Raw genomic sequence first — 20,627 nt, 5'->3', positions numbered from 1 at the left:
TATCAATTACATTGACTTATACTCTAACACTCCCCCTCAAGCTAAAACATGGATCTTAATCATGCTCAACTTGTTATAGATACTTATAATATAATCTTAAGACGATACAACTCAAAACAAGAAACTCAAGATACTTTGTAATATAACAACATAATTCGGGAGATACAACCTAGAAGAACAGATCGAACAGGAGAGACGCCAGAGGAACATCAAACTTCGTAGGAAACAGACAAGCAAAACTCAGTCGAAGCAACCCGTAAGAGGCTTCCAGCAACGTAATTGCATAAAAGGAGATTCACCGGCAAACTAACCGGATAGACAGGTCGGAAACAGAGAGGCGACGGCAGCAGAAGAGGAACAACGACAATCCCTTGAGGTGAATTAGACTCTACTCACAAGGCAGACATAAATGGTGAAAGAAACAGCCCAAAATTACAAACCCACAAATTCTGCTCACAATGCAGAAAACAAATTCTGGAATCTTAATCCAGAAACCTAAGAGAGAAGTCGAAACAAGGCTCTGATTCCATGTAAGGAGGACTTTTCTTACAGCGACGACGACACAGGGTAATCGGAATGTGAGGAAACGACGATCGGAAGCGGAGAGGATGAACCAGAGGGGTGGTGAGATAGAATGATGTCCCAATAGTGAGTATTCAAAAGACCCAAGCTCTTGACAGAAATGGAATCCTGGGAAATACTACCCAGAAAATATTGAACCCTGGGAAATACTACCCAGAAAATATTGAATCCTTGCAGAAACACAACTTTGGAAATACTACAACTGTGGAAATACTACCCAGAAAAAAGAATTCAGAAACCTTAGACCTTAGGCTCTGATACCATGTAACAGACCATGAAAATACAGAGAAATCCATGGGATACCATGTAGAGTAAGATGCTATATTGATATATTTTACTTGGGAACAATACACAAATATATATACAAGTAGTAGCTCTTGATATTACTCCTACAGTCAAGGAGACATACTGACCCTACTAGTAGCATAAGCATGCCCCCAACAGCCCTTCAGCAGCCTTAGGTATGTTATTCATTAATTACATTGACTTATACTCTAACAATTATATTGACTTATACTCTAACAAACCCTAACCCAACCCAAAAATTTGCATGTCTGTTTCGTGTCAACCCAAAAATGACACATTATCTACTAAGCTAAACCCAAATACTAAAATTTCGTGTCATGTAATCAGGCCGTGTGTAGTTTTTGAGAACCTCTAACTAGTAAGGTAATCGCATACTTGAGATTTGAAGTAGAAGATCAAAGTCAGTCAGAAAGATTATGATTAAACAATGCGCTCATTTGTATTTTGCAATGTAATCTCAAATCAGCTATGTTGCTTTCTGGTTTTCCATGATTTTTGTATTGAGTTGGTCTATTCTTTTTGTTGATCTAACTAGCTCAAATTTTGCATGTTCATAGAATTTGTAGAAGTCTGAATATGGTTTGGTTAATGCCAGCTTGTTGAGATCAGATGGGACCAAAATGATCATAGCAAGAAACTTGTTAGAAATATATAAATAAAAAAGTACAATGCTTAAACAATGTACCCATAAGGCTCCAGCCTTAGTGCCTCTGGATGACAGAGGTGGACGCTGTCAGCCAGGCATGCGCCTTGGTGCGCCTCTTCGTTAGGGCTGTTAAGGGTTTTTTGGGTTTTTTTTAATTCTTTTATTATCAACCATGGATTAAAAATAAGATGAATGGCTAAGATTAGTTTAGAAAATAAAAGAAAAGGCCAGAAACAAAGTATGATACTTTTCATCGAGCTCCGTAGATTATGTCTTGGTAGTTAACTAGAACATAACTCAGATATTTTATGATTTTATTGTTGGTATTTGACTATTTGTGACTAGTATTACTATTATGAATTTATGATTTTCTTTTTGTGCGCCTCGCGTCGCTCGGGCGAGCGCCTTGCACCAAGGCTCCAGAACCCCCTTTGCGCCTTAGTGCGCCTTGCGCCGAGGCTCCAGAACCCCCTTTGCGCCTTAGTGTGCCTTGCGCCCTTAATAACTATGAATGTACCTTTTTTTGCAGTGTCTGTAAGCTCAAACTTACACTTTTCAGATAGAATGGAAGGAAGACTAGTGCCAAGCTAAAGACTAGTCGGGTTGAGACTGTGCCAATGGTTCGAAAGAGGCTTCACTACCTGTAAACTTCACCAAAGCTTGATGTACCGCGAGTGGTCAATCATGGGTAGTCAGCCAATCATACAAAGGCCTATCAGACTAAGGGGTCCTTTTTGAACTTTCTAAAAGGTCAAATGGATTTTTGGTACAAGAAGATTTTACTCCACCCAAGTTTTCTACCCTCCGTGAATGTGAACATTTTATAAACTTGCTTGACTACTTCTTTATAGTGACCATCTTTATATATGTTAATCCAGTCTTTTATGGATCACCTGCTATATCGGAAATTTAGAGGGATGCTTTTGAAATTGTCAATTAAAAAAGGAAAAACTTTCAGCATGATCTTCATTCGGCTTTAAGTGAAATAAAACTGTCTATTCTGGCTACCTTAATTAAGTCCCTATGGTTTGGTTGGATTGATGCATGCCACAGAACACTTACTGTAACCTCCTTAGACTTGGAACTCTTGTGATGCTTAACAAGGTACGTGATTCGCTAAATTGTCACTTGGTGTTATATTTTGTATCAAACTTTTCTTGGTTTAAGGATAGTTTTTATATTACAGTTATAGGGCTTCTTTGTTGATTTTGATTTGCAAATAAGCCATAATAATAATAATCAGCAACATTAAATAGTGTCAGCTAACAGTTGAATAAAAAAGAACATAAATTTAGGGTTTTGCTATTCACCGTTCTTAAATTACTTATCACCGCCTCCTCTTGGACATTTTCATCCTTTTCATTTTTCCATTAAAAAACTTAATATCCTCTCTCTCCTGAGCCAAAAATTGGATTTATGAAAAATTGACCCGAGAACGTCTAGGAAATCGAATAACTACAGTTCCTATTTACACTAATTGAAATTCGTCTCCAAAAACTAATCGATTTAATCAATATATATATATATATGTGTGTGTGTGTGTGTGTGTGTGTGTGTGTGTGTGTTAAATGGGTGATTCACATCATTCCGCCTAGGTAGAAACGGATGAACTATCCGTTTCTGCCTAGGCGGAATGGTAGGTAGAAACGGATAGTTCATCCGTTTCTACCTAGGCGGAATGGTGTGAATCACCCGCTCAGCACATTTTGGATGACTTTTGTCTCCGAGTTCGGAGATGAAACTCGTGTTTTCGATTCGATTTTCAAATAAAAATACTTATCCGAGGAATCAATAGTTTTTTTCCTTTACTGTGTTTAAGTCCCATGAATGTTTGGGTTTTTTAATTTCGAAATTTTTTGAGAGAATTTCAGTTTTTGAGTTTAAGGTAAATAGCAATCCACTAAATTTAAGGTAAAATATAGTTAAAAGTTTACGATATTCATTTAATGTTGGATATAATTTACACAAGTGATACTTTTTTTTTGAAAGAATAAATGGAATTTATATTAAATCATCAGAAAGAATATTTGTAAGGAAATGTGGAGGACATGCCCACTCACCTTGACTTAGAACTAACCGCTTTCGCTAAGCAATGAGCCGCTAGATTCGCTGACCGACTAATATATGAGATTGACACTAAATCTAAATCTCTCAATAAAACACAACACTCTTGAACAACATCCGATAAATAGGACAGGTTTACGCTTTGATGTTGTATAGCATTTACTATTTCTAGACAATCGGATTGTACCTCCACTTGAGTAATATTAAGGCGTTTGATCCAACTAAGCGCTTCCCTTATTTCTATTGCTTCAGCTAACGCGAGATTAAGTAGTAGAGGAAGGCCCGCCTTTCGTGCATTTAAGCAAACGCCAGAATGATCCCGGATCAGAAAATCGTATGAGCTGAACCCTGCTTCATGGTTCATTCTTGCATCGACATTACATATCAATCTGCCCTGACAAGGTTTCCGCTAGCGATTCGACTTTATCCTTGGCTCTGTCTGCAAGCTCTGCGGTCCTCTTTTGACTGCCAACCAGTTCTGATGCTCGGTATTTGATGCTGTCAAGACCGAAACTGGTAAGCTAAATTTTTTATCCCAGACAGCCCTATTATGATTCTTCCATATATGCTAAAGGATAACTGCAGTAATTTCCAGCGACGGGAGACGCACCTCAAGCAGCTGTTTGAACCAACTGATGAAAACATGGACTGCTTCCATTCGATTGTCTGCGAAAAAAAGGCCCCATACCTGACGTGCGAGAGGACAAGACATGAATATATGGCTCTCGTCTTCCCTTGAGTCGCTGCAAATTGGGCATCTGTTAGGAAGCCCGCTGTGCCTCTGGTTCAGATTAGCCATAGACGGTAAGCATTGTGCTAGCGTTCTCCACATGAAATTCTTAATCTTAGGCGCTACATTCAGGTTCCATAGTGCCTTCCAGTTTACTGTATTTGTCTACTGATGTATCATTTCCCCCGCTTTAACTCCTATCAGATATCCGCTTTTCACTGTGTATTCCCCACTATTGGTATATTGCTAGAGCCATGAATCGTTTTTTCCCGACCAACCTCTCGGGATAGACAGTATCAATCCCTCATCTCTAACATTGAACACTTCATGAATCCTCTCTCTCCTCCAGTTGCCATGACAATCTAATAATTCACTTACGCGTTCCACTGTATCATTGCTTGCTTGTATGCTCGTGGGGAATGGGTTAGCGTTATCAGGGAGCCATGGGCTTTCCCATACCTTGATCATGCTGCCGTCTCCAACTTTGCGTCTAAGCCCTCTGCTTAACAATTCTCTGCTTGCAAGGATACTTCTCCATGTGAAAGACGGGTTATGACCCAGCTGTGCCTGCAAAAAGTCCCATTGGGGGAAGTACCTCGCCTTCAGCGTTCTAGCTGCTAACGATGCTGGGTTCTGCAGTAATCTCCACCCCTGCTTGGCTAACAACGCCAGATTGAATTGGTGAATATCACGGAAACCCATATCGCCATCCGATTTCGGAACACTTAATTTCTCCCAACTCTTCCAATGAATACCAGAGGCCGTCAAGCCATTCGATCTCCACCAAAATCGGTTAAATAATTTGTTCAATTCATCACACAAATCTTTGGGCAAGAGAAATAAGCTCATTAAATATGTCGGTATGGCCTGCAAAACGAATTTGATCAGGATCTCCTTGCCTGCTCGAGATAGAAACTTTTCCTTCCAATTGTTTAACCTAGCCCATATTCGATCTTTTAGAGATTGAAAGGCTTGTCCCTTGCTTCGTCCAACGTCAATCGGGGCTCCCAAATAGCTATCAAGAACCGCAACCTCCCTAACTCGTAATTCATTAAGGACCTATGCCTTGTCTGTCTGTTTGGAGTTGGGGCTGAAAAATATGGATGATTTCTGGAAGTTGATGCACTGACCCGAAGCTTTTGCATAGTGGTTCAGGCATTCTTGTATACATTGGGCTTCGCTTCTGTTAGCTCTAAAGAATAGCAGGCTGTCGTCGGCAAAGAATAAATGTGAAATCTGGGGAGCCTTTCGTGCAACTCGGAAGCCACGAATTTTCCCCGCTCTTTCCCTACTTGATAAAATTGCCGATAGGCCTTCTGCACAGATTAGGAACAAGAAGGGGGACAACGGATCACCCTGCCTAAGTTCCCGTTAAGGAATGATAGGCCCTACTTCTCTGCCATCATGAGCAACATAAAATTTAACTAAAAATTTAGTTAAACAAAATAAAATTTACAACAACTAAATTTAACTAAAATTTACAACATAAATTTAGTTAACTAAATTAAACAAACTAAAAATTATAAAAATTTAATTAAATTATAAAAAATAAAATAAAATTGCCCATACGCCACACGGACGTATGGGCATCACGCCGTCACCATTGTGAGGGCGTATGAACATCACGCCGCACCACAGGTGACGGCGTATGAATATCACGCCGTCGCCTGTGGTGAGGCGTGAGGCTATCACGTCGTCACCTGTGGTGCGGCATGATGTTCATACGCTGCACCAGAGGTGACGACGTGATCTCCACACGCCCCCATGTCCCAATTCTAATTCCGAATAACAGTAAAATCTGATGCAAAAAACATCCAAATAACATCAAAATCAAACGGGAATACGTATCATAGGTCCCTTTCGTTGATAAATTAGTCCGGATTCATGTTTTCGTTGATAAATTAGTCCGAATTAGATTAAAGAGAGTTTAGGTTGTTTGAGAGGATTTGAAAATTCTAAAAATTGTCTAAATGGTATTTCGGTCTTTTCACAGGGTTAGGGGTGGGAATTCAAGACTGGGTATAGTAATTCACTTAATTTAATGTTAGAGATAATTTAAGTGAAATGATACTTAAATTTCATGAAGTTTTTACTTAAAATAAATCAGTGACGTTGTTAAAAATTGAATTTCACGTAAAACCTTTAAAGTTATAATTTCATTTAGAGTTAAATATAATTTATTTGAAGTCATAATTTTTATACAAGATTTTACTTTACTAAATATCAACTTTCTAAAAAAATAATTTATTTGGAGATGTTTTTATATCATTTTTATAGATTAGTATGTTAACACTAACTATCGAAAAGTCCGCTAATATCATGTTAAGAGGTCATGTAATGTGTTTATAACAATTTAGGAAGTTCAAATATATTTGCAAGTAATAATTATAATTTTATTATCCTTATTAATAAAGTGACGTACACGATAGAATATAATAATAATTTTAAATATTCATGTAATTTTCGAGTTAGCATATCACTTTAACCCAACCTAAAAATTTACGTGTCAGTTTTATGCGAACCCAAAAATGACACATTACCTACTAAGTGAAACTCAAAACTAAAATTACGTGTCATATAATCAGGTCGTGTGTATTTAACCACTTCTAATTTGGATACTATAGAGCCAATGAAACGACAACGTCTCTGAACAGTAGAATTGATCTAAATAAAATCTGGCAGTGTTGAAATATTTACTCAAAACTTTAACTGCCCCACTTTGAAAAGTTTCAAATTATTCATTATTTTTGTCCGATTATATTTAATAACTTTTATTTTAACGAGTTAAGGTATAAAAATAAGTCTAATTTTTACAGTTAGAAGCAATTTTACCCTAATACAGGCAGTCAAGAGTAATTGTACTCCTAACATAGATAGTCAAAAAAATGTTTACCCATAACATTGAAAAGTTAAGTCAATTTCAGACTTTATATTATAAAACACCGATTTTTTTGTTCTTTATTCTGTACCAATTGCATATCAGTTGGTTCTGGAAAAAAAAATATTTCATATTTTTTTATGATTTAATAACAGAATAAGAGATTAATATTTATAAATTCGATAAAATATTTAATTTTTTTTTATCAAACTCGTACAAAAGACAATATTATTTTGTTTATGTTTTTCACGTCTAATTATATGTTTGTGTTTTGTTTTTCTAACGACTGATCAAATGACGCATATGTGAAGTGTAGATGACAAGATTCATGACCGAGATGACAGTTTGATGAATTATTTCTCAAATTGACCAAACTTGTCAACATCAGGGGTAAAATTTCTCTTTGTTGCAACATTAGAGGTAAAATTGCATCATTTTAGACGTTAGGGTAAAATTGCTCATTGATGTAAACGTTAGAGGTATTTTTACACCTTATCCCTATTTTAAATAGAATTCTTTGGATGAAGAAAATAAAAGTCAAGCTCGACCACATGTCAAAGTTCTGCACGTACTAAAAATAAAAGGCAAAAAGCATCATTAGCCCCTCTGATCTTTTATTTTTTAGTTCATTAAGCCATTGATCTTTTATTTGGATACATTAAATTCATGATTATTTATTTTTGGTCTCATTAAGCCATTGATGACCAAATTAGTAAGTTGTGAACATCTAACTCTGTTTTTTTTTTTTTGGTAGGAACATCTAACTCTGTTAAAAATACGTTATTAACTTTATCTGTATTTGAAATTATTAAAAAAATATATTTTTAACAGTTTGAATTAAGGTTTGTACAGTTTTCTTATAGACACATTACACATTCAAAATTGCTTTCAAACAGTTAAAAAATACAAATACCGAATGCATGTACAATGAATAACAGTCTGTTAACCGCATTTTATGTTCAAAATTGCTTTTTTTGGTTATCAATGGGCTTAATAAGACAAAAAATAAATGATCAGAGGCTTAATGTATCCAAATAAAAGATCAAATGCTTAATGAAACAAAAAAATAAAAGATTAGGGGTCTAATAATGCTTTTTACTAAAATAAAATAATTAGAAACTTTTGAAAATTCACGGAGAGTTGAAATTCTCCGGTTATTGAATATAATTGGAGAAAAATGAGGGTTATTGAATAAAATTAGATAAAAATAAGGGGTTATTGACTACAACGAGATAAGATTAAAGGATCGTTGAATCAATTAGACAAAAATAGGAGTTATTTGTAATATATGAAAGTTTAAGGAGCGAGTTGGAGTTTTTGGTAAAGTAGCGGGACAACAGATATATTAAACCCAATAAAGTTGTTCTGATCGACGGAAGTACCACGCCCAGTTCTTGCTTTTTCACCTCCGGCGCGGCATAATAGAGCAGGATCGGAGTAACTTTTTCCGTCGCCGAGTGGAAGTTTCAGTTTGCTACCGGCGCAGAAGGAACCGATTAGGATTATTAGGTTGTGTTTTGATGTTAAGTGAGAAATTTCAGAGAGTGTGTATGTTTTCTTTCCGAAAATTTTAGGTCATTCATCTTTTTCTTATTTTGTAGAAAAATGGCTGGACGATCTCAAATTGGAGCGGTTGAAGAGGATGTCGAGGGCTTACCGGAGCCGGAGTTGGTAATTTCTTCGAAATCAGCTGTTCAAAATGCAGAAGAGGCTTTAGTATCTAGAGAAGACAAATTGAAGAGGGAAATTGAGGCTATGGAGGAAGACAATGAAAGTTTGCAAAGAATGTTACAGGTTGCAGGGCTAGAGAAAATAGTGGCACGGAAGGAGTGTGAGATGGTAGAGAAATTGGTTCCTCTCTTAAGAACACAGCGAGATGACCTGTGTGGCGTATTGGAGATGAGCCTAGAACAGTTTATTGATCTTAGAAAGGAAATTTGTGAGCTAGAATGTGAGAAGTTGAGAAGTAAGACTGCGGAGGATATCTACGAATGGAGAATCAGGGTGTTAAAGGTGAGGGAAGTGTGTCTGGAGCAGGAATTGGAAGTATTGCTTACAGGGAAGAAACCTGGAGCAGTTGATATGGAAGTTGAAAGAAGTGCAGGTATTACACAATGCTTGAATCTGATCTTGCATTTTATTTGTATATCTTTAATCTGTAAGCTTGCTTGATTGATTACAGAGAAAAGAAATGGGTGTTTTTGACATTTATGATTTAGTATGATGTTTTTATATGATTTTGTTTTTGTGTGGTCAGAAGTAAGTGTGTTTTTTTGGTTTATGCTTTAACTAGTAAAAGAGTATATATATATATTTTTTAATTTTCTGCGCTTGTGTTCCTCAAGCCCGCAACTTGCGTTGCGCCTTGAGCCTAGACTCCGGGACCTCTTAGCGCCTTAGTGCGCGTTGCGCCTTGAACAACTATGAATGTAATCAGACTTGTCCAACTCATCATTCCATTAATCTTTTAAGTAGATTGTTTTTATTTGGACTTTAATGATGTCAAATACGCGCTTTATTTAATTTCATACATACTGTTTGTTAAGATTTACCGCTATTGCAATCATTTCTATTTAAGTTTCTCTGCTTCTTTTCATAACTTGTTTGTTTTGTTTATAAACATTATTCTACTGAAATTTAAGTTTGCTCACGTTTGATTCTTTTGCATTTATCAAAAGACATGGATAGCCATGATGAGAGTGATGAATTAATTTCTTCTGCTGGGAACGGTAAGCGAGTAAAAATTGAAGAGCACAAGCCTTCTCCTGTCGATGATGACAGTTCGAGTTCCTCTCACGCAATCAAGGAGTAGAGATGGTAATAATGAGTACGGATTTCACTGGTATTTAGTACTTCCTGAATCCTATATAAAAGCCCCTCTAGTACCCTCTACCGGAGTCCGTAATTGTGGTGAGTATATATTATGTTTATTTGAAATTTAAAGTTTTTGAACTTTGGTTAGGTTTGTTAAATGTATATATGGTCTGTTAATTTATTTGGTTTGGTTTGTTAATTTTATATTTGATTTGTTTATATATATGTTTAGAAAAAATGCTGGGGCAGCATATTCACAACTAGTCAATAAGATGTTTAGAGAGTATATACGCAAGAAAATGCAGGTGTACGTCGATGACATGGTAGTAATGAGCACATGCGCCGAGAACCACTTAATGTCAATACCACATGAAACTCAATCACGAAAAATGCATTTTTGGGATAAGGTTAGGGATGTAAACGGGATGGGGCGGGGAATGCATTTCCCATCCCCGTCCCTGCAAGCTAAACGGAGACAAACTTATCCCCACCCCGTCCCCATAGGGACCCCGTTTATAGATGTTCCAAAAACATTATCTGCATTCCTCATTTCCCATTCTCTGCGGGGAATCACCGTTTATGTTTAAAAAAATCAGTAAAGACAAAAACGTTTAAGAAACAGTGGCTAATAATATTAATAAGTGTAAAAGGAAAGACCATAACAAGTATCAAAGCATTATCTTTTAGTAGCATCAAACTTTGTTTCCATAAAAGTTACTAACCTACTAATTTAGCTAGATCCACAACTTCCTCCAACACTAACAGAAAAGCAAATAACTGAAAGCCAAAGCCAAAAGGATGGATGTTAAAAAGTGGGAAAATCATTAAGAAAATTATGACTTCATATAACTAATGGCATGCCTCAACATCAACAGGATAAGATCTTAACATGACAAAAAGAACATGCCAAGCACCCTAAACAATTACAAGGCTTTATAAGCTATATGAAGATGTAGCTGATCAATCAAAAGAGAATGGCTTTGCCGGGTAATCTTAGGGGTGGCAATTTGGTTTGCCGTGTCATAATCGTGTTATGTTATCAATATATTCCATGCGATAAAAATGATAACCATGTCCAACGGATAAAAATGATAATCATGCCCAACATATCGGGTTATTTATGTAAATCACGTCATTGTGTCAAAAATTTCTATCCCCAAATCAGAGAAAGGTAATAAAGGGTAACCCCAAATCACCCGCCAAAAAAGGGATAAAATTAACCAACATGTTTCAATTCCTAAAAGTTCATACAAGCTGTAACAATCTCTCGTATCTCTATTTAAACTTTGAAGATTTATAATTGGGATCTTTAATTAGCTCATCAATATTCTAAAAGAACACAGGGGAGAGCATATCTTACCGCCAAAATCAGCGTGTCCAGGTGTGTGAACCATGTTTAACTCATTTTCTTTTCATGAAATCAATGTAACTTGCATATAATAAGCTTCACATCACATTTAAATTCATCGACAAGAAACTTACATAGATAAAACACTAAAGCAAATAAATAACATAGATATTAAAATTTCAATTTTCACTCAATGGCAAATATGTTCAAACCTGAATAAGAGGTGAAAGCTTCGCATCCACTTTTCGACTTTCTCCGCATGATCTTGCGACTATTATACTGTAGCTTTGAGCGCTTGTATCAATTCAACAAAGAGGCAAAAAGCTCGTGGTTAGGCTATCTTCAAGATCACTCTCCTCCCGCTAGTTAGGACACCACCTATATTGAAGATGACAGCAAAAACCCTTCTCGATTTAGTTGTCTCTTCGCCCTTCGACTATAACAAGGGATCCTGTGCACAGCTACAGTCTCCTCCTGGAATAGGGGAGAAAGAGAAACATAGGCATAACAAGTAGCCCGTCAAATTAAGTTTCTCGTGAGTTTTAGATCAAACAGTTCAGAACACAACTTGAATTTACTTTGTTTAATAACAAAGTAAGGATAGCCTGCACCTAACCAGTAAATAATAGTTGATGTGAAACTCTATAATTATAGTATATATAACCAGTAAAGTTACCCTAAAAATAAACAAGTGAACGAACCATAGAAATGAATATATGCATTCAAAATTAAAACAATACTCATTTATACAAAGATATATATATATATATATACACATCAAGTGGGAAAAGAAAGTGAAAAGTCATCCCAAAATTTCTGAGTAATGTATATACACATCATGTGGGAAAGAAATTGAAAAGTCATCCCAAAATTTCTGAGTAATGTACTTCCTTGGGCTCAAATAATTGTTACTTGTCGATTGAAATCTTTTGCTTCTTCCACTTGTATGCAGCTTCTAATATCTTTAGGTTTGGAGCATGAGTTTCTTCTTCTGGGAATATGTAATCAACGTACTCCTCCTCCAACCTGCAATACCCAACTCTTCAGTTAGTCAGATCTATCTATCTATCGTTGGATAATCTTCCAAAATGAAATCTAACAATCAAGGAGAAAAATAACTTACCCAATCGAACCATCTTCTGAAGAAATGGACCTCCTCTTTTTCAGTTTCTTCGGCAGCTTAGCTTCGACTAAACCAACATCCCCTAATTCGCCCCAACTGCCCTCCATCTTCAACCATTCTTCAAGTAACATAGCATGTTCCTCCTTTAATTCAGGCGCCGATGTAGTCAAGTATTTGATGCCTTTTTCTAACACCCCTACGACCAGGAGGGAAACGTTTCAGTAACCGGCCGGAGTATATATTATGTGTAATACTAACAAATACTTGAAACCAAAAAAAAAAAAGATTAGGATACATACTTCGCGCCTTCTGAATGCATATCTGTTTATGATCTTCCAGAGAATCCACACTCAGGGCAGATGCTGCTTCAAATCTAGCATAACTTATCCAAACCTTTAAATGCTTTGTTCTGTCCAACAGCCTCTCATAAAGTTGCCGTGTTCTATCATATTCTCCTTCTGAGATTTCAAAATCTATAAACGCCTGCAGTTAAACCAAAAAGAAATGTCACATTTGTAGAGTTGACAAATTGTTCTACTACACAGCATATGAACATGATACTTTTGACCCCAGAAATTTGCAGCTTTTCATGCTAACGGTTTCTTGCATTGGAATGAAGGACAAAGTTGTACTACATAATATATATATATATATATATATATATATATGCATTCAAGAACAAAATGACCTTCATTCCAAAGTATGCACCCACCCGACAAAATGATCTTCCTAAAGAAGAACTCTAGTGTACACAAAAATGCATAAACCATAAAAGCACCTCAAAGCTAACATTCTCAAGGTAAACCTATAATGCACTTAAGAAGACTAATTAACACCAGCCAACCTAGGGATATTATATTAGTCAAAAACATAAAATGCTTGACTTAATTCATAGAAGGCAGGATTTGATAGGACTTGCCTTCCACAACATCTCTGGTGTGTCCAAGGCAGCTTGAGCTATTGCAAGCTCAAAAATGGATCGTGCCCTCTCGGTTTCTGAGAGGGATCTCTCTAGCTCTGCATATTTTCTCCAAGCATAACAGTTATGAGGTGACCACTCTATATACTTCTCGTAAAGCTTTCTGCAGCGATCCACGTTACCAAGCTGCAGCTCTATTTCAACATATTTTTTGAAGATCTGTTTGTTGGCAAAAAAAAAAAAGTAGTGAGATTAGAAGATAATCTAATGTTATATAAATCATCAAAATTGTGGCAGCAGCTTGATTTTACCTTATCTTTGGGGGATTTTCCGATGGCATTGCCTAAAATTTGCCTAGCACCGTGGAGGTTCAACTGCCTTATTTCAAATTGTGCAGCTAGAAGCCACATCTTTGCAAATGAAAACCTCTTGTGAGGAATCAGCTTCAAGCATTCCCTGAAAATAACAAGTTCAAATAAGAAAAATTATATCTCATCTCTAAGTGTATCACATTTGGTATTACTCCACTCAATTAAAATCAACAGTACCAAAAACCTGTCAAAGCATTACGTCTGAACTATATATGGGCATCCTCTAACTTACTACAAAAGCCCTCCTCTTACCATTCCTCAATGCAACCACAACATACCGTCCACAAGGATTCAAAAATAAATTTCATACATACAAATGGCAGTATTGAATTTCAGAATATTCATACAATTATTGATTTTTCATATATGAAAGGGAAAGTTGGAGTAACAGCAATTAATGGTGGTAGCAGGTGCAAATAGTTGATTTCACACAGCATTTATAACACAGCGAGAATGATGGATTGCTAGAAAGGTAAACAAGATTCACCGTGACTAGTGGAACATTTCTAATTCACTAAATGTGAACGAAAATTTGTTAAACAAAGATATGATGATATGACATGCAATCTATTAGCTCCTGGGCAAATAAGAAACCTGGGTACAGAACAAGACTTGCTAGGGAAGCAGCAATATGAATTGAAAGGTTAATGCAACTGACATATAAGGCCTCTTGTACCATGAGATGTGGAAGGTTTGGGAATTCTGCACTTAAATCCCAAAATTGCAAATAGTTGATTTCACACAGCATTTATAACACAGCGAGAATGATGGATTGCTAGAAAGGTAAACGAGATTCACCGTGACTAATGGAACATTCCAAATTTCCAATTCACTAAATGTGAAGGAAAAAATTGTTTGAATATTGCTCTGCTTGGGACACTAAAGCAATTGTCCAATTCAAAAAGAAGGAAAACACTGGTTGTCAAATCCCTTAAATTAACACTAATAAATTCAATGAAGGTCACATAACAACAGACACAATTCTTTTGTACACATGATAATCCTGATTGTAAAAAATGAATTTAAAGCAATATGTCAATCCTGCAGCCATAGAACCAGAAAAAGAAAACCTAATACATTCAAATCAAGAAGCATACCTGTAGACATGACGTGCATTCTCCATGTCTCCAGCATCAAGCTCTTCATATAAAGCATAATTGATCCTAGATCACAAAAGAAACCATAAAAATTTAGCATATCACTAGCTATAAAGAACATCTTAGAATCAAAATCCAACTCAAAACTCACCAGAGGTATATGTATCTTTCCCAGTATCTCTTCTCCTCGGCAAGAGGCACATTCGCAATGGCACGCTCATAAACCTCCCTGACTCTCTCCTTATTACCAACACTTTCCTCCAACCTAATATAATCAAACCATCCATCATAATTGAAGGGGTTCTTCCTAACTTCATCCTCATACTGAAACCTCCTCTTCCCAACTATTGCATCTTCAATTCCCTCCTTGTCACCACACTGGTTCTCAAAATCCACATATTTCCTGTACAACTCATCCGCTCTCCCTTTGGGGATATGATCCAATGCAAACCTATAAATAGACCGGGCACGCTCAGTCTCCTTATAGTGCTCCTCAAACTCAGCAAAAGCCACAAACAACTGCTCTGCCTCCTCCTCATCATCAGCCAACTTCTCAACCGCCCTTTCATAAACATTCCTACACCTTGCAATTTCTCCATTCTTCATCTCAAACTTGGCAAAACGAATCCAAGCACTAGCTTTGGGATGGCACTCAACAAAACGTTCGAAAATGCTTCTTGCACGTTCAAGCTCATGATATCTCACTTCAAATTTTATATAGCAAAGCCAACCTTTCTGGTCAGGCATACAGGCCATCCATCTTTCAAAAAGCTGCCTGGCACCAGCTACATTCCCAATCATCTCCTCCATGTGGATGTACTTATACCACAACTGATCCATCCGCGGCAACAGAGTTACAGCACGGTCCCAAACATTACGCGCATGATTGATGAATTTATTTTTTATCTCCATCTCTGCATACTTGAGCCAAAGAGTATGGCTCTTGTAGTTGACCTCGAGAGCCCGTTCCCAAACTGACCGAGCTCGATCGAAATCCTTCTGCGATTCCTCCCATAGGGCATACCTGATCCACCCACTCATATTCCCTCGAACCCGTCTAATCAGATCTTCGAATTCTTTCCTCTTGCGCAGGCGATACTCAGTGAGCTCACTGGAATCTGTGATTTTCTGATTCGGCGGCTGGATTTCAGCTTCGTGCCTCTCCCGTGACTCGCGCAGAATCTGCTCCGCCGTGATTTGAACAGAAGCTGCTGCTTTGTTCTTAACACGGCTCGGCCGAGGAAGCTTAAACATGTGATTATCTGCAGGAGACATATACAAATTGGATTACTTAAATGCTTAAGAAATCATATACAAATTGGATTACTTAAATGCTTAAGAAATCATATACAAATTGGATTACTTAAATTGGATTTAATTTCCCCATCCCACGTTCATGAGATTCTCTGTTTCTGTTGGGGCAAATCTCTTACTGGTATGGAAAATCCTGGCCACAATTGCAACTTTAAGCGCATGATGGGACGTGCACATATATTTTCTATTTTTTATCAATAAGTGATGACATGATGTATAAGTGAAAAGAAATAGCAAGATTCATAACTGATCAAAGGTTTCTATTAATAATATCTAAAATGAAGTTATCTCAGCCAGAGGAGGCCTGATACTCAACTCAACTCAGATAGTTAACTCAGATAGTTCTCCCTCAACTCAACTCATATCTGGACAAAGCTAACATACATATACCATAAAAATTGTACTAATCATATGGTTGTTAGATTAGGAATATAAAATTTCTACTTTAGCTACAACTGAAAATATATCGCATATGAAAAATCGATAATTACATATTGAAAAAAAAACACCGCAGAACAGCCAAATATAAAATGAAGTTATCTCAGCCAGAGGAGGCCTGATAATTTTCGACTCGACTCGACTCAACTCAACTCAGATAGTTATATCTCAACTCAACTCATATCTGGACATCGCTAACATATATATACCATAAATATTGTACTAATCATATGCTTGTTAGATTGGGAATATAAAATTTCTACTTTAGCTACAACCGGAAATATATCGCATATGAAAAATCGATAATTACATATTGAAAAAAAACACTGCAGAACAGCCAAAAATATATGAGAGCCGCAAATATAAGACAGTGCAGAACAACCAAACATATGAGAGATGAGATGAGATGAGATAATGCAGACCATAGCCCTACCTCGATGTTCAGACGAGGGTGAATTTGGGATTGAAGGCAGCTCGCGCAGGTGCGTTAGGGATTGAGAGGGCGACGAGAGACCAGAAGAATGATCCATTTGGACGACTGCCAGAAGAATTAGGGATTGGGAGCAGAGGGCGGCTTGTTCAAAGGAAAAGAGGAAACGATTTCAATTACCCTAGGGTTCTGGAGGATTTACGGGAAACGAAATCCGAGGGAAACACTAAACGATTTCAAAAACTTTTTATTTTTTGAAGGCAAAAAGTGTTCTTAGGTCCTTTGATTTTTCATTTTTTTAATTTATTAAGTTTTTAATTTTTTATTTGCATATATTGAGTTCTTGATTATTTATTTTTAGTTTTTTTAAACCTTTCATAACTAAATTAGTAATATATTTTTTACCTTACAGTTCTCCTATAGTCACGTTACAAATCCAAAAATGTTTTCCTGCCAATTTTTGTGGTAAAAAGCCGCTCCTATGACATCTCAATCACACGACAACAACGTTTATCGTTGCGTCAAGATATCAAATTAATAAATTTAATTTGATAAATAAATATAAAAATTGAAAAAAATATATATTTTTAAAATTAATAGTGATTATTTTTATTAATAACTAATATGTAAATATGTTAATAGGATATGCATTTTATAATTCAACTTAAATCTAATTTATTAGATTTTTAAAATTTATTTGTATATATTTAAATGCTAATTAAACTTTATTAATATTAAGAAAATAAAAAAAAATTAATTATGTTTATCTAAATAGAAAAAAATAATACAAAATCATATTTTAATTATGTAATTTATAACATTTTTTTTTTGAAACATAACATTATTATTTATTCTTAAATGGTTAATAATAAACATAAGTGAAATGGTAATTTAGTGTTGAGCATTAGAGTTTAGGGTTTGAAGACTACGAGTCCAAGGTTTAAATCCTAGCTTTGTTAATATATATATATATATATATATATATATATATATAGGGGTGAGATCAAGCGTGACAAGGTCTTAAGTTGTGACAATGAGCTTATTGTGTGACATAACAAAACTACGTCGTTTTGGCAATAAAATTCAAAAAAAAAAAATACGCGTCAATTAGCCTCTGTTCCTCACAGGAAAAACGCGCGAATCAAATATCTCAATTCTACTCTGTTCCTCACAGAAAAAATGCGATTTTATTCTCACAATCATCGATCGATTTCAAATCTATATTCAGATTAAACTCTGAGTTTCTTCTCCAATGAATTATCGTTCGATTTTCCACTCTGAACATTACTGATCGATTCTCTTCACATCAACATTATCGATCGATTTCTCAACTGCATTCATATAATTCAATCTGAATATGGAATACGAACACCAAAATATGGAATCTGAAGACAACAATCAGTGCAATATGGAAGACAACACAACATCATCTCCAGGTATTTTGCTAATATCTGACACTTTACATTTTTTTTGATAATAGATTTATATTAAATTTAGACGATATATATGGATTTCTTGATAATAATTGATCTAAACTTATTCTCAAAATTGATAATATATTTCTTATACTAATTATTAACAAAAACTGTACTGTAAATTCTAACAAATTGTAATTGTTATTCCATGTAAATATATTATTGGTTCCATAATAATATATTAGTTGTTCAAAATAGATATACTAATTGTTCCGAACTAATGTACCATTTGTTCAAAGTACATATTTGTCCTAATCTCAACTCTCTTACCTGTTTTGTAGATTTGCTTTCGCCTACTTACTCTTCTACTGCAATTGTACCTTATAATTTATTGATAATAATTGATCTAAACTTATTCTCAGACTTGATAATAGATTTCTTATACTAATTATTAACAAAAACTGTACTGTAAATTCTAACAAATTGAAATTGTTATTCCATGTGAATATATTATTGGTTCCATAATAATATATTAGTTGTTCAAAATAGATATGCTAATTGTTCCGAACTAATGTACCATTTGTTCAAAGTACATATTTGTCCTAATCTCAACTCTCTTACCTGTTTTGTAGATTTGCTTTCGCCTACTTACTCTTCTACTGCAATTGTACCTTACACACCAGAAGTAATCACAAGACTCAGCCCTAATGGAACAAAAATATGGATTCCTAATTGTTCAAATGAGTTAAAACCTGCTCTTGGAATGATATTTGAGAATTATAATGAAGCACAAGAATTCTACAAATCATATGCATGTGCTGGTGGATTTAATAGTAGGATATCAACTTCAAGAAAGAAACAAGGTGTTATAAAAGAACAATTTTTTGTATGCAATAAAGAAGGTTACAAATATCACAAAAGAAAAGCAACATCCAGTGATATAAAAACCAGAAAAATGACACTCAGTCGCGTAGGATGCAGTGCTAAAATGATTATCAAACTTTCCGACAATGCAAAATATGAAGTGACACAATTTAAAGAAGAACATAATCATCTTCTATACACTCCAGGATCTGTACAATATCAAAAAGAGGGCAGGAACATGAACCTTCTACACAAAAAGATGGTAGTTAATAATGCAAAGGTAAAAAATCTTCTTCATAATACTTATGCATTATAAATAATGTATTCTGTTTATTTATAGAATTTTACTCATTTCATCTTAAAATAAATAAATTCTGATTTGGTTAAACAGATGAACGTTGGACCTCTCAAAACTTATAGACAAGCAAAGGAACTTTATGGAGGATATGAAAATATTGGTGCATCGAAGATAGATTTTAAGAACTTCCAGAGAGACTTGAAAGCATATATTAAGGATTCAGATGCACAAATGTTTGTAGATAATTTTCAAAAAAAAAAAGAGTTATAGAGTGCATTATTTTTTGAATTTGAAGTAGATCAAGAAGGCAGACTATGTAGAGCTTTATGGGCAGACCCTGTATGTATCAAAAACTACGCTCTTTATGGTGATATGGTCTTATTTGACACCACATATAGCACAAACAGGTACTACATAATAATCTTTGGCATAAAATTATTGCTTTCTGCCATTCATATACTGATTATGAAACACAAAAATTCTGTCATGTTCTTCAAACAGAAAACTTATTTTTATGTTACAATGTACAGGTATAATATGATATTTGGACCATTTACTGGGGTTGACAACCACAAAAAATGTATTACATTTGCATCTTGTTTCGTGGCTAATGAAGATATTGCATCATTTTAGTGGGTTTTTAAAACATTTCTGAAAGCAATGGACAAGAATGAGCCGACTTGCTTGATAACAGACCAAGATCCAGCAATGATAGTTGCAATAAAAAATGTTTTCAAAAAAACAGAACACAGATTTTGCATGTGGCACATTATGAAGAAGATGTCAGACAAAATAGGTATGAAAAATAATTCTATGCTATTTATGTTCAATTGTCCAATTCAATAAATACAATGTTCCAAAATAATACATGTGTTGTTCCATACGAATACATAAAATGTTCCACAATTTTATATGTGTTGTTCAATACGCATAAATTAATTTTATTCTACCCTGTTTTCTGACAAATACAGGAAGACAAATAATGCAAGA

At 35.3% G+C, this 20,627-nt stretch overlaps 2 protein-coding genes across 4 annotated transcripts; one reads left to right on the top strand and one right to left on the bottom strand.

Moving 5' to 3' along the window:
* The first annotated feature begins 8,566 nt into the window (after window positions 1-8,566).
* On the top strand, window positions 8,567-10,243 carry LOC136211044 (uncharacterized). 2 transcript variants are annotated; one of them, XM_066002563.1, is made up of 3 exons: window positions 8,567-8,715; window positions 8,808-9,310; window positions 9,885-10,243. In XM_066002563.1, the coding sequence occupies exons 2-3, from the start codon at window positions 8,812-8,814 to the stop codon at window positions 10,016-10,018; spliced, it is 633 nt and encodes a 210-aa protein (XP_065858635.1). In that variant the 5' UTR covers window positions 8,567-8,715; window positions 8,808-8,811; the 3' UTR covers window positions 10,019-10,243. The 2 variants fall into 2 exon arrangements, with proteins under 2 accessions (XP_065858635.1, XP_065858636.1); XM_066002564.1 differs by having other exon boundaries at window positions 8,567-9,310.
* A 1,310-nt stretch (window positions 10,244-11,553) lies between these two features.
* Window positions 11,554-17,301, bottom strand: LOC136211045 (uncharacterized). 2 transcript variants are annotated; one of them, XM_066002566.1, is made up of 9 exons: window positions 17,064-17,301; window positions 15,030-16,140; window positions 14,879-14,944; window positions 13,722-13,866; window positions 13,411-13,629; window positions 12,791-12,974; window positions 12,492-12,687; window positions 12,256-12,394; window positions 11,554-11,839 (listed from the first exon to the last, which is right to left on the bottom strand). In XM_066002566.1, exons 1-8 carry the CDS (start codon window positions 17,158-17,160, stop codon window positions 12,277-12,279), a joined length of 2,136 nt encoding a protein of 711 aa, XP_065858638.1. In that variant the 5' UTR covers window positions 17,161-17,301; the 3' UTR covers window positions 11,554-11,839; window positions 12,256-12,276. The 2 variants fall into 2 exon arrangements, with proteins under 2 accessions (XP_065858638.1, XP_065858637.1); XM_066002565.1 differs by lacking the exon at window positions 11,554-11,839 and having other exon boundaries at window positions 12,067-12,394.
* Window positions 17,302-20,627: the final 3,326 nt, after the last annotated feature.

Source organism: Euphorbia lathyris, chromosome 1, assembly GCF_963576675.1.
Source record: "Euphorbia lathyris chromosome 1, ddEupLath1.1, whole genome shotgun sequence".
NCBI classification, from domain to species: Eukaryota; Viridiplantae; Streptophyta; class Magnoliopsida; order Malpighiales; family Euphorbiaceae; genus Euphorbia; species Euphorbia lathyris.
Note: the sequence above shows the minus strand (reverse complement) of the source record. Positions and strands in the feature narration are given on the sequence as shown.

What these genes read in the sequence shown, in the direction of transcription:
- LOC136211045 (XM_066002566.1), bottom strand. Translation starts at nt 17,160, where the DNA reads ATGGATCATTCTTCTGGTCTCTCGTCGCCCTCTCAATCCCTAACGCAC. An exon ending in GAAAGATACATATACCTCTG is followed by an intron (nt 14,945 to 15,029) that starts GTGAGTTTTGAG and finishes TTTGTGATCTAG; the next exon opens with GATCAATTATGCTTTATATG. An exon ending in ATGCATTCAGAAGGCGCGAA is followed by an intron (nt 12,688 to 12,790) that starts GTATGTATCCTA and finishes TCCTGGTCGTAG; the next exon opens with GGGTGTTAGAAAAAGGCATC.
- LOC136211044 (XM_066002563.1), top strand. Translation starts at nt 8,812, where the DNA reads ATGGCTGGACGATCTCAAATTGGAGCGGTTGAAGAGGATGTCGAGGGC. An exon ending in GGAAGTTGAAAGAAGTGCAG is followed by an intron (nt 9,311 to 9,884) that starts GTATTACACAAT and finishes ATTTATCAAAAG; the next exon opens with ACATGGATAGCCATGATGAG.